We start from the raw sequence: 18,477 nt of genomic DNA, 5'->3' as shown, positions 1-18,477 counted from the left end.
GATCCGGAGGTGAAGGCATTTAGCCCACTTCCTTAGAAGCAGAGGCTCAACTTCCAATGCGGGTAAGGAAGCCATTGAGCTCAGCACTTGTGGTCTCCTTCTGATACCTTTTTCTCTCCCTTTTTCTTTGGAATCTTTTCTGGGTCTCCCTCCATTGGCTGGGCTTCGTGGCAAATCAGAGACTTTATTGTAATTAGGACAGTGCTCATTTAAAGTGCGAGCTGGGTTAGAAAAGTTTTAAACAGCATTCCCGCATGACTGCAGTCAGTCACACTTGTGGCACTAGTGGGATCAAGGCCTCCTGTGTTAATGGGAGTGGGCTAGCGTTGGAGGGCTGCAACAGCTGTTTTTCACGGTGCTGTAAGTCAGCAATTAAGCGCGCAGTTTGTACAGCTGTTTGTAGGCAAACCATTTGCTCAGTGGGTTGCATGGTGCAAGCTTTAAAGGTGCTGGGAGATCAACACAGGAAATGACTCCTGCTCTGTGCAGCCTGCCACATGCAGGCCATGCAGCCAAGACACTCATTAAGCTAATGTGGCAAGTGCTCTTCGGCAAAGGTGGAGATGGCCAGATAAAGTTTATCTCAGCAGGGGGATCTCACTCAGAGGATATTGTATAAATCTGCCTGGCAACAAACACCAAAGATCAGGCAAGATGCTCATGTGTCCAAAGCCCCAGCTAAAGGGAGAGTTGCCTCTTTACAGAGACACTGACAGACAGCACAGAAGGAACATGTACAAAAGAGGAACCAGTGCGTGCCAGCCTGACAACAGTTAGCAGAGAGCATGAAGCAGTTGCCTGGGTGCCGAGGTGAAATGCAGAACCAGAGCTGGGACATTTGTGGTCAGAAGGGGGGCTATACTGGCTTAGAAGTAGGAAGCAGTACCCTTTTTTGGTGCATGGTAAATGACAAATTACAAGAAGTCTGAGTAATGCATGATGGAGGGGGGGAACGGAGGGATATGGAGCCTATAGCAAGAATACTGTATATAAGAGAGATGTAATAGCTCTCTGAAGGAGTTTGGCGAGCAGCCAGGCACCGCACTCTGTTTAAGTGTTCTCTTTCCTTCCACCAAAGCAAAGACAAATTTTCCTTACAATAAAGATATAAACACACAATATGGAGGTGGCAGACCCCCACGGGAGGGATCAACCACCTGACTCCCCACAAGGAGATGAAGAGCTGGGACATCCTCCTGTTGTCACCTGGTCCTATGGAGTCTATGGGGGTTGGCTCGGAGGTGGCACTACCTATGCCCCTGATGCCAGGCATGGATCTTCCAGCCCTGTTGTGGCTAGAATTTTTTAAAGGCCTCCAGACCTTTTGTATGGGACAAGAGGTACTACAGTCAGGACCCAAAGGAACTCCCACTCCGGGTCAACCATCCTTGCATATCAGAAAGTAATCAGCTCCGGGTTTCCCCTCCCTGAAGCAGATGAAGTCATGGAGGAGAAGCAGGGAAGACCAGGAGGAGGATGAGGAAGACCCTGATATCTCAGAAAGCTCCTTGGATGGTTATCCTGAGGAGCTGGGGAAGCCTACCTTGGAAGAGGGTAAGATTCCTCCATATGTAGAAGCTCACCAGATTATGCTTCGACTTTTCCATCGGGATGAGTCACCCTGATAGATAGACTAGTCCCAGCATGCATTAGGACTAAATGAGGAAGAGATGGCACTGTCTCAACCGCAAAAGAAGAAAGACCCCAATCTGGTCAGTTTACAGAAAGCAACGTTTATTTTCCCCCTTCGTGAAGCAGTACAAGAACTGATTGACTTGGAATGAGGAGCGCTGGAAGCTAATTCGGGGGGGTGGGTGGGCGGGCCCTGGTGGAGGCAGCACGGCATTTGTTGTGGCTGTGCATCTGATTGGCGGATATTATCTTTAAGTCGAATTTGACAAAGTTGCTCTTTAAGGGTCACTTTCTGTTCTAGGAGGATTTGGAGAAGATGACATATAGATGGGGTGATTCCAAGATACTTCAAATTCCAGAAAACAAGAAACCAGCTTTGCAGCTCTCCTTTCCTAGAGTACATTTTTGTGACTCCTGGTGTTTTCATTCAAACGGGGTCAGGGAGTCAGATCTCTTGCTTCTTTGGGAGGTCGCAGTGCTTTCAGTCAGAGAAGACTGAAAAGGATGGAAATTCTACTGTGGAGCCTCTCTTTCTTCCCCAATGCAAACAGCGGATTGGCGGTCAGTGTTGCCTTACCTGCAGACATTAGGCTTCATGACAGCAACCTTGGAGTTAGTTCTGTGGATGAGGGCATGTATGAGGTCACGTCAAAGGACATTGCTCTTGTGATGGAGCCCTCAATCCCAGGAATATTTGATCCGGCTGGCTCTCCCATCAAGGGTGAAGCAGGATTTATGCTGGTTGGCTGCAGAAGGATCACCTCACCAAAGGAATGGATCTAGAAGTTTCCAATTGGATAGTGGTCACAATAGATGTGAGTCTCCAAGGCTGGGAACTCACTGCCAGGAATTAGTGATGCAGGGAAAGTGATCCCCAGAGGAGATGAATTGGCCCATCAATTGGTTGGAGGCTCGAGTGATTCAATTGGTGTTGCTGAGGTTTGCAAATCGACTGAGCAGGAGAACTGTGAAGGTGATGTTGGACCAGCACATGTCAATAGCCTGCATAAATCATCAGGGAGGAACTCGGCATCAGCAGATGTCTCAGGAAATGGATGCCCTCCTGCCATGAGTGGAGCAGCATCTTCTGACAGTGTTGGCTTCACATATTGGTGAAGCCAATAAAATATACCTTCACATATGGTGAGGTATATTTTATTCCTCACCTTCTTTCTCATAAATGCACAATCCCTGACAAAAAAAATTCTGCATCAGCAGGTGTCTCAGGAAATGGACGCCCTCCTGCCATGAGTGGAGCAGCATCTTCTGACAGTGTTGGCTTCACATATTGGTGAAGCCAATAAAATATACCTTCACATATGGTGAGGTATATTTTATACCTCACCTTCTTTCTCATAAATGCACAATACCTGACAAAAAAATTCATGTTAATATCTGACATTCTGCAAGAAAAACAACCTGACTTCGCCATAACAGAAACCTGGTTTAAAAATACCGACCAAGTATTAATAAACCAACTAAACAACAATGAATATGACCTGTTCTCAATCCCACGCAAATCTCGCAGAGGTGGAGGATTACTCCTAATCATAAAAAAACATTTCTCAACGAAAATAATTCCACACCATCTCCCAAAACACTACGAAGTCTCCCTTTTTGACTCTGAAATCATACAAATTTGCCTAGTTTACTGCCCTCCCAAGCTTCTGGATAACGAAATCTCCCCTCTCTTAGAATTCCTAATATCAAACATCAGTATAAAAAGACCGACAATTATTCTTGGTGACTTCAATCTTCACACAGACTCCAGCCCCAGATCACAAAACTGCCAAACCATGCTAGACATGCTATCAAGTCTAAACCTAATCCAACAAGTTAACAACCCCACACACAAAGCAGGACACACCTTGGACCTAATCTTCACGAACCAATTCTTCTCAGACACCTCAATAACATGTAGACCAGTCCCCTGGTCCGATCACTACCTCCTTCAATGTAAGACACAAGCAAATTTCAACAACACGACAAAAACAAATAAAATGTCTTCTTTCAAATACCGTCTTCCCTTCCAAACTAACATCCTCCAACAAGAACTAGGAAAACAATTATCAAACCTTGATCTTTCAAATATAAACAACGCCATTCACTCCTGGTTCCAAATTACCGAAGAAACTGCAAACAACATAAACCCAGAAAAATTAAAACAGATAAAGAACAATAGAGAAAGAAACAACCCATGGTACAATACACAACTAAAAACTACGAAAGCCAACCTCAGGAAAAAAGAAAAGGATTGGCAAAAAAACAAATGTCCCCTGACGTTGCAAAGATATCGCACACAACTCGCCATCTATAAAAAAAATGATTCTCAACACTAAACGAGAATACTACAGTCAAAAGATCAAAAACTCCACCAATAACTCCAAATCTCTATACAATTTCATAAACAACCTCATATCTGAAAACAACAATTCCCCCTCAAATTCATCCAAAAATCTAAGTCAGGATCTGGCCATATTTTTCAAAAACAAGATAAGTAAAATAAATGGAGCCACCAACAAATCCCAGGTCACAGTCGACCAAATACCAACCACAAATATAATACCGTGGTCTAACTTCGATCCAATCTCAACCATAGAAGCAGAAAAAATGATAAGAAAAATAAACCCAGCACGCCACGATCTGGACATCATCCCAACACGAGACCTAAAGGAAATAGCCCATTCCATTGCTCCAACAATAGCAGCAATAATTAACAAATCCCTTGAAGAAGGTGAACTACCAGACAAACTAAAAACCGCAACAATCAAACCAATACTAAAGAAAAAAACCCTAGACCCAAATGATCTGAACAACTACCGCCCAATCTCCAACTTACCCCTACTGGCAAAACTGACAGAGAAAGCGGCCCTGAAACAGCTCAATGAACACCTTGAAATCAACAACATCCTGCATCCCGCACAACACGGCTTCAGGAAAAACCACTCCACCGAAACTCTGTTACTCAATCTATCAAATAATATAATCAGAGGTATCGATAGAAAAATAAACCATCTACTAATACTCCTGGACCTCTCGGCTGCATTTTTTATTTATTTTATTTATTTAAGGTTTTTTTTATACCGGCATTCATGAACTCGTTCACATCATGTCGGTTTACAGAAAACAGGGGTGTGAATAATACAACCAAAAACATAAATAACGTGATGAAGAGAAGCAGTTACAATTAACAAGGGCTAATGAACTGGGATTGTAAGAAATAGAGAAAGATAGAGGAGGTTAATTATATACAAGTGTACATATAAATATGAATTTGACACCGTAGATCACAAAAACCTAATATCAAGACTAGCAAACATTGGTCTCTCAGGCAAAACGCTAGACTGGTTCACATCCTTTCTCAAAAACAGATATTTCAAAGTCAGCATCAACGATAACTCATCCGATCCCATCCCTCTTGAAACAAGAGTGCCACAAGGTTCCGCACTATCGGCCAGACTCTTTAATTTATACCTACTCCCACTCTGCCAACTCATCTCTGGTCTAGACGTAACATTCTATATGTACGCTGACGACATACAACGCCTCATACCAATAACTTCCACCATCGAAGATGCAATGAGTTTAGCAGCCTCTCACCTTGAATCAGTCAGAAACATGTTAAACCACCACCTAAAGCTGTGCCTCAACATGAATAAAACAGAATGCATTCTGATAGGAAGAAACGACGCAAGATCAATAACCAACCACTCCATACAAATAGACAACATAAGTGTACAATTAAGAGACAACGTAAAAGACCTAGGTATATGGGTTGACAATGAACTCAGCTACAAAAAACACATCTCAACAAAAACCAAAGAAGGCTTCCACAAGCTTCAAATACTTAAACACCTAAAACCGATACTTCACCACCAAGATTTCAGAACAGTACTACAATCACTCATTCTCACTAGCCTCGACTACTGCAACTCTTTGTTAATAGGACTCCCAAAGACAACCTTAAAACCTCTACAATTGCTACAGAACGCAGCAGCTAGAGTCCTAACCGGCAAAAAAAAAGATCAGACCACATCACCCCAGTCCTCAACAGTCTACATTGGCTACCGATTGAGAAAAGAATTGAATTTAAAATCTTGACAGTCCTACACAATGCAATATACAAGACAGATAACACCGCCCTCAACAACATCATACAGATACACAGATCACGGTGCACGACAAGAACCGCAAGCAAAATATAACTAGTAATTCCACCACTTCAACTAGCCAAACTATCAAACACACGAAACAGAGCTATTTCAATTGCTGGACCAAAATTATGGAATTCACTCCCCGATTACTTGAGCTCACAAAACAACATCAAAACGTTCAAAAAAGAGCTCAAAACCTGGATCTACACTCAAACTTTTAAAAATGGTATCGGCTAGCCATATATCACCTAAATATTGCCTAACTGCCCTCGGTTATGAGAGAACAGTACTAAAACAATGTTATGAAATCAGTTAGTCTACAGAACACGGACATGATTTTTCCCATAAGCTTTATAAAACCAGTTCTCATATACCCATATCGCCGATCCACATATGATTTAAACACCATTTCCTAGGATTTTATCAATTAATACCTTAATTGTTAATGTTACTGATAGCTAAGTTGTTAAATGCCACACAATATGTTCTTTGTTACACCATATTCTTTTTCACTTGTTAACATAATGTATTAAGTTGTTATATCTGTAAACCGGAATGAAGGCTTTTAGCTAAATTTCGGTATAAAAAAGCATATAAATAAAATAAATAAATATTGCAGGGATTGACAACTTCCAGGCAGATTAACTTAGCAGTCATGTCCTGGACCTGGGAGAATGGGATCTGATGATTAAGGCATTTCAGCTCATTATATCCAAATGGGGTCACACCTTTTTGGATCTGATGGTGACCCGAAAGTACAAAAAATTTCCTCAGTTTTACAGTCACAGATGGGACCTCAGGCGCTCAGGATCAATGTTCTTGTTAAAGGATGGTCGAGGGGTCGATATTATATGTGTTTCTCCCGTGACCCATGATCAGCAGGTTGTTGCAGAAGATAGCCCGTCATCCGGGAGTAGTTCTCATGGTGGCCCCAGATTGGCCAAGGAGGCCCTGCTATGCGGACCTTCAACATATGGTCAATGGAAGGCCGTTGTGGCTGCCGTCATGAGGGGATCTTATGTGACAAGGAGAATAAAGATCAGTTTTGTCTTACAGCTTGGCACTTGAGAAGGTGTGACTGTTAAAGCAGGGTTATTCCATGTCGGTAGTGGGCACTATATTGCGGGTGCACAAATTTTCTACGTCATTGGCATACGTCTGAAGAGTTTTTGAGCATTGGTGTCTGGAGCAGCAGGGTGTTCCCATTAAATTAGCAATTCCTGTCATTCTGGACTTTCTGCAGGAAGGTTTGAGTAAGGAATTGGCCTTTAGTATGCTAAAAGTGCAAGTGGCAGCTTTTTCCTGATTATAGGGGTCAAGTTCGAGGTAGAGCTCTCTCTTCGCATCCTGATATGTGGCGATGTGGTCTTCATTGCATACCTTTTCCAAACATCATTTGGATGTTATGGTTCAGGAAGAAGTATAATTTGCTAGGGCTGTTTGATGGGAGTGCAGGCAGTCTCCTACCCTGAGAGGAAGTAGCTTTAGTATATCCCACTTTTGTGAATTGGCCTGCCTGGATGCAGAGAAAAGTGAAACTACTTCTTACCTGATAATTTCCTTTCCTCTAGGACAGGCAGGCCAGTCCATACCCCCACCCTAGGCTACCGGTATCATTTATTTAGCATTTTTATATACCGATATTCATGTAAAAAATTACACATCACTTCGGTTTACATTAGAACGTGAACTAGCATGTAAGAATGCATTACATTACAACAAAGGGATACATTAACTGGGATAACCGGGCGAATAAATGATGGGCTCTTATCTAGAGCCGGAGTATAAGGAGAACAAAATTGACTGTACCTAGTGTACCTGAGCACTGTGCAGCGTCTTGTATCTATTTCTCCCCTCCTCTCTCCTCCCCCCTTGCCCCCTCTCTCAGTTTCTACCGTTTATCTTTCTTAGTTACTCTTACTGTTAGTTATTTATGTATTAGTTCTTAATTATTAAGTTGTTATATCTTCAATGTTATCCTTTTCCTTAGTTATTTATTTACTAGTTCATAATTATTACTACCTTGTTCTATGTACAACGCTTGCCGTTTTGTTTTGTTTACTGTAAACCGACGCGATATCCTAGGATGAACGGCGGTATATAAACTACAATAAATAAATAAATAAATAGTGAGACTTAATCAACTGAAAGGGACTTGTAAATAGGGTACCTAACGTGGACTAGTCTTCTGAAGGGTGGAGGAGAGTTGTGAGCATGTCTTTTAGTGGAGGAGGTTTGAAGCGGAAAAGGATCAGATGAATTAAGGGAAAGCTTGCTCGAACAGCCAGGTTTTGAGTCTTTTTTTGAAGGTGGTCAGGCATTGTTCGCATCGAAGATCTGGTGGGAGAGCATTCCAGTGCTGTGGAGTTGTGGAAAGAGCTTGTTTCCTTAATGTGCTTTTTTTTTGGGGGGGGGGGGCAACGAGAGTGTCTCTGTAGGCAGATCATGTATCATTTATCTTTCTCTTTGTCCTTAAGAGACATTAGAGACAAGGATCAGAGGCTGCCAGGTATCTCTATGTCACTGAGGGACGGGATAAGTGCTTTCTTTCCCAATTAATTTTCTATTTCTTTTCATTCTGAGGTCAGTGCTTCCTGCTCCACTGGAAGTTTAAAAAAAAAAAAAAAAAAAAAGGACTGGAAGGATAGGGTAGGAAATGTTCACAGTTTAAAGTTCTAGAGTTAATCAGTTGTCCACAGTTGGCAACTACTGGCAGGCTGACAGTGCAGGGCATTATGTGACAGTGCAGGGCATTATGTGACATCAGCAAGTCAGTTGATCTCCATCTGCTGGTTGGCATGCTTAACCCACTTGTGTGGACTGGCCTGCTTGTCCTAGAGAAAAGGAAATGATCAGGGAAGAAGTAATTTCACCTTTTCCTTTTTCTTTCTCTTATCTTGTTGATGCCAGATCCTCTATTAAGGCAATTGATGCTGCCATTGGAGCCCGCCAGTGGAAGAAAGCTGTTCACATCCTGGATCTACAAGACTCAAGAACAGCAGCTAAATATTATCACAAGATAGGCCAGCATTATGCTTCCTTACAGGAGTATGAGGTAGGAGTATTGAGCCTCCAATGCTTACCTAAAGGCCTCTTGTATGTTGGGACCTTGTACATAAGGAGTAGAAGATGAAAACACTGAGCACATAATACTAATCCAGAGTCCCAAAGTGTGACACAACATGTTATGTAAGGAACATCAGGTAGGGAAGAGCTTCTTAGCTTCATCATCAATAGTAGTCCTTCTGTTCACTTTATATGTACCAGAAGGTAAGGGACTGTGTCACTGCTGCAGTGTCAATAGCAGTAACATATTATACTCTTTATAGGTAATTAACTGAAACCTGATGAAATTCCCCAGAGGCCCCTATTTACTGTCCTCCCCAGTCCGACTCCAGCACTCCCTTGCACCCTCCTCAGCTCTTCCCCAACACCTCTTTTTCTTCTTCTCAGCTTGTACTCAGTCTATGTCAAGCATACTCTAACTTCTCTCCCCTGCTCCACACCAGCACACCCTAACTGCCTGTCAGAGCCTGATGCCAGCACTCTCTTCTCTCCTGCCTAGCATGGCTCCAGCATATTCCCGACCACTCTCCCTAACCTAACACCTGCACACTGCTCAGACCCATTCCTGAGTCCAAGCCCAGCACAATTTGACCTTCCACTCTCCAGCCCAACCCCAACACACCCCGATCCCCAGCCTAGTCCCAGTACTCTAGTCTGCCTTTCTAGCTTGACCCTGGAACACCTTAATCCCCTGTCCCAGCACAATCCCAGCCTGGCTTCAGCTCATCCTACTCCCCTGCTCAATGCTAGCACTCCTCTTCACCTGCCCAGTCTGAGCCCCTCCCTAAGCTGACCCCAGCACAATTTGACCTCCCACTTGCAGCTCGACCCCAGCACACTGAGGGCCCCCCATCCCCAACTCAATCCCAGCACACTGGGGCCCTTCTTCTCAGCCCAACCCTAGCACACTGGGGCCCCTTTCTCCTTGACCCCAGCACACTGGGGTCTCCCTCTCCAGCTTGACCCTTGCACACTCATCACACCCCTCCCCACCTCGACCCTAGAACTCTCGGCACCCCTATCCCTCCAACTCAACCCCAGTACAATCAGACCTCCATCCTCCCTAGCCCAACCCCAGCACTCCCCTGTTTCTTCCTCACTGACCCAGCCCCAGCAGACACTGCCTCCCCCTTCCCCAACCCTTGTACATGCTGACCCCCTGACAAATTGCAGCACTCCCTTCTCTCCTGCCCATTTTGACTCCAGCACATTCCTGATCCCTCTCCCTAACCTGATTCCAGCATATTTGTTTCCCCCCCATCCCCAGCATACTCCCTTCCCATTCCCCAAAAGGGAAGAAACAGCAAACACCAAAAAATAACTGAAAAATTCAAGTGAAATAAACATATCTCCTCCTCCTGCTCACTAAACCCAGTTCAGCCAAGGCCCCTCCCTTCTTGGAAAACTCCTTACCCTAGGCCTTGCAAAATCACAGTCTGGCACAAGTTTTGAGGGCAGGAACCATCCCCCATTGCTCCTGCCTCAGTTCTCTGGATTTGCAAAATGGCCACCAGTGAATTGAGACCTGCGGCATGGTATTGTATAGTAGATTCCATTCCTCCAGTTGCCGACAGACACCACCCAAGAGTATTATATATATATATAGAGAGAGAGAGAGAGAGAGAGAGAGATGGTACACAGAATGTTTTAACTGGCACATTCATCGAGTTGTGCTGACTTTGAATACTTGAGCACTTTATGAATGCCTTCCTCTGCTCTAGCCTGCTATGTTGTCCCCAGATCAGTTCTGCCTCTGATACATTTTTCATTTCTCCCTGCAGATTGCAGAGCAATTGTTCATTAAAGCAGATCGAATCAAAGAAGCCATCGACATGTACACTCATGCTGGACGCTGGGAACAAGCACACAAGGTCAGGTTCAGATTGGCTTCTAGGGTCTCTTTGTTTACTGTCCATTCCTGGAATCTTGTTCTCATCTTATTGTATTCCTTTCATTTTTGCATCCCATTTTATGCTTTGATTCTTGCTTAACAGGACAGTATAACAGTCTGTTTCTCACTTCTCCTTCCTCTAGCTAGCTACAAGGTGTATGAAGCAGGAGGATGTATCTGTACTGTACATCACCCAAGCACAGGAGCTGGAGAATCAGGGGAAATACAAAGAGGCTGAAAGGTAAATAGCTGCCATTTTAAAGCATTCTAGGCTCAGATAATCAAAGGATACTAGTTATATTTTGCTCTCCCACCAGTTTGGATACAAGAGTATTTCACTATTTCCATAGGGTGAGACCAATACTGAAAACTAAAAATCCCAGGACTGGCATTTTCTGTCTCACCCCCAGCTCTGCTTCTCTTCCAGTTTTCTGCTGATATTTGCAAGGTTGAAATGTAGTTAGTGCCTCGGGAATTCTTGGGACAAAGATGGCACAGTTTTCTGCTGCATGCTTTTGTTTGTGCATTTTTTGACTGACAGATTACACAGCAGTCAACTTGTTTGGTGGTAAGCATATGGATCCACCATTTTGAAAACAGCAAAGGAATTTAGGCGGGGGGGTTAAAACATTATTGTTTTTGGAGGCTTATGGTTAAGAGACGAGGTCTTTTTGACGTATGTTTGCAAATCAGTGTATTTAATTGTTTTAGTTGTAATTTTCATGTTTTATTAGGAGTGTTTTTTGTTATCCGTTCTGCAAAATTGTAATGCGGAAGTTGCAGAATTACAAGCATTTTAAATAAGTTGTAACAGGAGGGTTTTTTTGGCTTGCAGGGAAAGCACTATTTTATGCTAATCTGCACTTATTTTTTCCCCCTCATTCTCTGGTTTGCTGATGAGTAGGTTCCTTTTCTATTATGAGTGATAGCCTTATTAAGAATATCATCTGTGATTAAAATATTAGGGATGTGAATCGTTTTTTGACGATTTAAAATATCGTCCGATATATTTTAAATCGTCAAAAATCGTTAGGGCCACGATACAATACCAATTCCCCCGATTTATCGTTAAAAAATCGTAAATCGGGGGACGGGGGAGGGCAGGAACTTACTTACTTGCCCTAAACCAATGGCAGGAAAACCGGCACACTAAAACCTCCTAAAACCCACCCCCGACCCTTTAAATTAAATCCCCCACCCTCCCGAACCCCCCCCCAAATGCCTTAAATTACCTGGGGGTCCAGCGGCGGTCCGGAACGGGCTCCTGCAATTGAATTGTGTTGTCTTCAGCCGGCGCCATTTTGCAAAATGGCGGCCGCAAAATGGCGGCGGCCATAGACCAACACGATTCGACTGCAGGAGGTCGTTCCGGACCTCCGCTGGACTTTTGGCAAGTCTTGTGGGGGTCAGGAGGCCCCCCCAAGCTGGCCAAAAGTCCCTGGGGGTCCAGCGGGGGTCTGGGAGCGATCTCCTGCCGCGAATCGTTTTCCGTACGGAAAATGGCGCCGGCAGGAGATCGACTGCAGGAGGTCGTTCAGCGGGGGTTCTGGACCGCCGCTGAACGACCTCCTGCAGTCGATCTCCTGCCGGCGCCATTTTCCATACGGAAAATGGCGCCGGCCATACGCGTATGGCCGTACGGAAAATGGCGCCGGCAGGAGATCGACTGCAGGAGGTCGTTCAGCGGGGGTTCCGGACCGCCGCTGAACGACCTCCTGCAGTCGATCTCCTGCCGGCGCCATTTTCCATACGGAAAACGATTCGCGGCAGGAGATCGCTCCCGGACCCCCGCTGGACCCCCAGGGACTTTTGGCCAGCTTGGGGGGGCCTCCTGACCCCCACAAGACTTGCCAAAAGTCCAGCGGGGGTCCGGAACGACCTCCTGCAGTCGAATCGTGTTGGTCTATGGCCGCCGCCATTTTGCGGCCGCCATTTTGCAAAATGGCGCCGGCTGAAGACAACACAATTCAATTGCAGGAGCCCGTTCCAAACCGCCGCTGGACCCCCAGATAATTTAAAGCATTTGGGGGGGGGGGTTCGGGAGGGTGGGGGATTTAATTTAAAGGGTTGGGGTGGGTTTTAGGGGGTTTTAGTGTGCCGGTTTTCCTGCCTTTGGTTTAGGGCAAGTAAGTACTTCCCTCCCAAAGTTGATGAAGTATTAAGGCATTTGGGGTGGGGGATTTAATTTAAAGGGTCGGGGGTGGGTTTTAGGGGGTTTTAGTGTGCCGGCTCACGATTTTAACGATTTTCACGATATTTTAAACACCCAAACGGCAACAATACGATTCCCTCCCCCTCCCAGCCGAAATCGATCGTTAAGACGATCGAGGACACGATTCACCTCTCTATAAAATATTTTTAAAAAGACAAAGAATCTTAAGCTGTATTTTGGGGTGAAATGCAGAAAGTCTTCTTTCCTATGTAACAGCTGTAAAAGATGGAAAAAGAAAATACTTCTTTGTACACAAAATTCTTTCTTTCCCTGTACGTACACGGATCAGTCCAGACCGTGGGTTGAGCCTCCTGTCCAGCAGATGGAGACAGAGAAAAACTGAAAGGATATCCTATATCAGGACAGAGCCTACCTTGCATCCCTTCAGTATTTCTCTGTCTCCAGCAGATTCAGACGATAGAACCTGCGGTTCCCTTATTTCCTCAGTTTTCTATTTCCCTTTGGGGTTTTCTTCTCAGATTTTTTCCAAGATCAAGCAAGTATTCTCTATACTTTTGTATTTAAAAAAAAAAAAAAAGGATCCCAATCAGTTTCTGCTCTGTCAGTCACGGAGACAGCCCTGTCTCCTCGCTCTGCTGGGAGCCTAGTGGGGCTTGCCCCTTGATTATTCAGCCTAGGCTCCCTTTCCCGGTGACCTGTGTGCCGTCTTGGGGCGATACTGGTGGTCCAGTCACTCCCTCTTTTCTGGCTGCACTGACCCTGAGATGCACATACCTCTGGTCCCTTAGCAGGAATGTTTAATTCCCCTGCAGCTGCTCAAAAAGATCTACCAGTAATTACACTGACCCTGAGCAACCAATACCTCAGGTCCTCTAGCAGGTAAGTTCAATCCCCCTGCAACTGTTCCAATATCTAACAGCATTTACACTGACCCGGAGCAGCTAATACCTCGGGTCCCCCGCCAGGGAAATTTAATTCCCCTGCATCTGCTCAATAATCTATCAGCAATTTCTTGGACCTTGAGCAGCTAATATCTCGGGTCCCTCAGCAGGGAAGGTGTTTCTGCCCTGCCAGTGCTCAAAGACTGTAGCCATTCATCTGACCCTGAGCAGCTATTCAAAATCGGGTCTCCCAGCAGGGAAGATACTTTCCCCTGCAACTGCTAAATAGCAGCAATTACTCCGCCCTGAGCAATCTCAGCTCCCTAGGCAGGGAATACTGATTTCCCTGCAAGTGTTTAAAAAAAAAAAAAATCGCCGGCATATGTTTTCCCCTGCGGACGGCTCAGCTAATCGTCTCCGCGGTGGCTCCCTTTGATCTTGCCACGTTGTTCTCTGCCTGTTCTCTACTGCGACGGGCTCTGCTTACTTGGGGGGAGGCTCCCTCTGCGGCAGCGCTGAGTACTACAACCCGGGGTCGGCCCTTCCAACGCATGGCTAGGCCGTTCCCGGCCCGAAAAACCGCAGGAACGGCGGTCATTTTGGGGAAGGTTCTCTCTTCAGCTTCAGGGCGGGAACAAGCTGGGGAGCCCGTTTTTACTGGTTTCCCACCGGCCCTAACCCCCATTCAGTCTCCGGAGGGGTTCTCTGACCTTCTCCCTCTCTATCCCCTCCACCCTCCCCAGGATGTTTATACCTGGTTTCTCAACTGAATGTGTCACTTTCCTACACATCCTTCATTAGCCTGCAGGAAGGGGATGTTTCCTTCCCTGCCCCCCCCCCCCCCCCCCCCAGCTAATCTTCCTCTGTTATCTGCTCCACGGCTCCTGGCTGTTTTCAGCTCCTTGCTATTTTCGGATGTTCAGGCTTCCGCCCCCCCCCCCCCCCCAAAAAAAAAATAGTTGCGCCCTGTTTCGGATTCTGTTTTGCTCCCAGGGCCTCCCCTAAAACGGGGGACGACCCGCATGTTCTCCCTTGATACAAAGGGAAGATCTGGCTAACTCATTCCTTTTTCTTTTCCTTTGACAGTGCTGGGCATTGGAGTGTCCCCCTATGCCCTCTCTCGCAGCTAACGTGGGTCCGGTCCTGACGGGACTTAAGGCTCCTCCACGTATGTTTATGTTCCACGCTATGCGCAGACATCTGCTCCTCCGGGATTGGGGTCTCCTGAAGTGGGACTCCGCGTGGGTGAGGTGATGGGCATGCTCTATCATTTATTTATTTGTCGAGTTTTATATACCGTCAATGCCCAGAGATGCTTAAACCTTCCAAGGTGGATGTTTTCCGCCTTGGCGGGGGCGACGACACTGAAAGCTTTATCTCAGACGCATCTTGATGTCCTGCTTTATCTCAGACGCATCTTGATGTCCTGGGTTAGGGGCCGGGCGACTATCTACGGCGGCCTCATGCAGTGGGCAAGCCCTGGGTGGGTTCCGCACTTGCTCAGCACCCAGGACCTCCTGTCTGCCGAGGCGGTGCAGGCTGGGCGACTGGTGGCAGTAGTGGCATATAGGATGGACGCCCTATAAGTTTGCTCTGAGTGCTGGCCAAGGCAATGGTTTCAACAGTATCTGTCAGGTTTTTCCTCTGGAGCCGCCTTGCCCGGTGGAGTACTCCTCTAATTCGGAGTTGGGCACTTTTCCCTGTGGCAATTTGCTTTTGGTGAGGGTCTTGAATGGCTTATTACATCCTCAGAGGAACAAGGATCCTAAGCTGCCGGAGGCCCGTCCGACCCAGTCTAAGTCTTTTTTTTCCTTAAGTCCTGGTTTCATCCCTTCCGGGAGGATACCCCATAGCACTCGGCCGCAAAGTCCTCTTCCAGTTAATACGGCCGTCTCATTCCTCCATAGGTGGTCGTTTGTCTCTGTTTCTCGAGGTATGGGTCAAAATTAGGTCGGGCCTGTGGGGCGTCAAGGTGATAGTCGAAGGTTACCCTTAGCTCCTGCTCAGGATTTCCTGACCTCCGCTTAAGCTCTCCCTGTGAGCACTGTAAGCGTTCAGCAGTCTGCCAGTCACTTGCGATTCCTGATCGGCCCTTGTCACTTCCAGTACCATGTACTACCATTCGGCCTAGCGTCTGCTCCACGAGTATTCACCAAGTGCCTGGTAGTGGTCACAGCCTTTCTCAGGAATCAGGGTGTCCACGTCTACCCTTATCTCGACGATTGGTTGATAAGGGCTCCGACTCAGCAGGGCACTTTAGCCTCCTTGCGTCTCACTATCCACACCCTGATCTCCTTAGGGTTTCTAATCAACTATTCCAAATCCAAGATAGTTCCATCCCAAACCCTATCCTTTATAGGGGCTGACCTAAACACTATACAGGCGAAAGCCTTCCTCCCCCAGGATCGCGCTTTCACCATAGCATCTCTGGCGCAACACCTACAAACTCAAGTATCTTCAACTGCTCGTCACTTCCTCATACTGCTGGGTCACATGGCATCCTCGGTGCATGTCACTCCGATGGCTCGTCTAGCCATGAGAGTGATGCAGTGGACCTTAAAATACCAGTGAATTCAAGCTTGTCAGCCAATGTCCAGCATTATCCAAATTACCAAACAGCTCTGTCTGTCACTAGCCTGTTGGATGCACCACTCCAACATCATTCAAGGCCTTCCATTTCAGGCTCCAGAACCTCAAATTACCTTAACAACAGACGCATCCAATCTCGGGTGGGGTGCACATGTAGGCGACCTGCAGACTCAGGGAACCTGGTCTCCAGAGGAAGCCAAACACCAAATAAATTTCCTGGAGCTACGGGTGATCAGATATGCCCTCAAGGCTTTTCAGGATTGCCTATCAAACAAAGCCATCCTGATTCAAACCAACAATCAGGATGCGATGTGGTACATCAACAAACAACGGGGAACAGGCTCCTACCTCCTGAGTCAGGAAGCTGCACAGATATGGGCATGGGCCCTTTCCTGCTCGATGTATCTCAAAGCAACCTACTTGCCGGGAGTGGACAGTCTTCTGGCGGACAGGCTGAGTCGCACTTTCCATCTGCACGCGTGGTCTCTCAACCCCACGATAGCGGACACGATATTCCAACGCTGGGGTTACCCTCGCATAGACCTCTTTGCGTTGGTCCACAACCACAAAGTAGACAACTTCTGCTCTCTCATTCGCAGTCACCACTCACAACCAAGAGATGCCTTCGCCTTCTCCTGGGCCAGCGGTCTCCTTTATGCATACCCTCCACTTCCTCTCATTTCCAAGACTCTCGAAGTTCTGGCAGGACAAGGGATTAATGATCCTGATAGCTCCCCACTGGCTACACCAGGTGCGGTTTCCAATCCTCCAGGACCTATCAGTACGCCGGCACTTCCTCTGGGGAACGATCTCCTTCTAATAACTCAGAACGAAGGGTACCTGCGTCACCCCAACCTCCAGGCTCTATTTCTGACGGCCTGGATGTTGAAAGGTTAAAACTCCAACCTCTTAACCTTTCAGAGTCGGTATCCCGAGTCTTGTCTTATCGCTCTAAATGGAAGAGGTTTACAGTCTGGTGCAGTTCCATATCCATAGACCCCCTTCACTTGTTCCACTGCGAGGTTCCTAGATTATCTCTGGCACCTGTCAGAGTTAGGCCTAAAAACTTCCTCTATCAGAGTGCATGTTAGTGCAGTGTCTGCGTACCATAAGGGTATAGGAGATGTTTCAATTTCAACACAACCCTTAGTATCACGTTTCATGAGAGGCTTGCTCCATTTAAAACCTCCACTGCGCCCTCCTGCCCCTGCTTGGGACCTTAATGTGGTTTTGGGACGGCTCATGAAACCTCTGTTTGAACCTCTCCACTTCTGTGATCTCTGCTATCTCACCTGGAAGGTAGTTTTTCTTCTTGCGATCACGTCCGCTCGCAGAGTTAGTGAATTACAGGCATTAGTTACCTACCCGCCTTACACTAAAATTCTGCATGACAGGGTAGTGCTCCGCACTCACCCTAAATTTTTGTCGAAGGTAGTGTCCTTTTGCCTAAGTCATTGTCCTTTTGCAGGACGGAAGGGTTAGGTCGACCGTCATAGTTGGTGATTCGATTATTAGGAATGTAGACAGCTGGGTGGCTGGTGGGCGTGAGGATCGCCTGGTAACATGCCTACCTGGTGCGAAGGTGGCGGACCTCACGCATCACCTAGATAGGATTTTAGACAGTGCTGGGGAGGAGCTGGCTGTCATGGTAATGTGGGCACCAACAACATAGGAAAATGAGGGAGGGAGGTTCTGGAAGCCAAATTTAGGCTCTTAGGTAGAAAGCTTAAATCCAGAACCTCCAGGGTAGCATTCTCTGACATGCTCCCTGTTCCACGTGCAGGTCACCAGAGGCAGGCAGAGGTCCGGAATCTCAATGCGTGGATGAGATGATGGTGCAAGGAAGAGGGATTCAGTTTTGTTAGGAACTGGGGAAACTTTGGGGGAAGGGGGAGTCTCTTCCGAAGGGATGGGCGCCACCTTAACCAGGGTGGAACCATACTGCTGGCGCTAACCTACAAAAAGGAGAGCTTTTAAACTAGAACAAAGGGTTAAGCCGACAGTCGCTCAGCAACGTATGGTTTGGAGAGAGGTATCTTCAAAGGATACTAATGATGCATTAGAATTAGGGCATCCCAACAGTGAGGTTCC

General features: G+C 46.4%; 1 protein-coding gene across 1 annotated transcript in view; it reads left to right on the top strand.

The window, feature by feature from the left end:
- IFT172 (intraflagellar transport 172) overlaps positions 1 to 18,477 on the top strand; it is a 649,332-nt gene that overhangs the window by 360,284 nt on the left and 270,571 nt on the right. Inside the window, exons 25-27 of the mRNA XM_029596359.1 lie at positions 8,697 to 8,841; positions 10,634 to 10,723; positions 10,887 to 10,984. Of these exons, the coding sequence (XP_029452219.1) occupies positions 8,697 to 8,841; positions 10,634 to 10,723; positions 10,887 to 10,984 (333 nt within the window). The remainder of the gene's footprint in view (positions 1 to 8,696; positions 8,842 to 10,633; positions 10,724 to 10,886; positions 10,985 to 18,477) is intronic.

The sequence above is a fragment of the Rhinatrema bivittatum genome, chromosome 3 (assembly GCF_901001135.1).
Source record: "Rhinatrema bivittatum chromosome 3, aRhiBiv1.1, whole genome shotgun sequence".
Classification (NCBI taxonomy): domain Eukaryota; kingdom Metazoa; phylum Chordata; class Amphibia; order Gymnophiona; family Rhinatrematidae; genus Rhinatrema; species Rhinatrema bivittatum.
The sequence above is the reverse complement of the archived record's forward strand: the minus strand, read 5'-3'. Positions and strand labels throughout refer to the sequence as shown.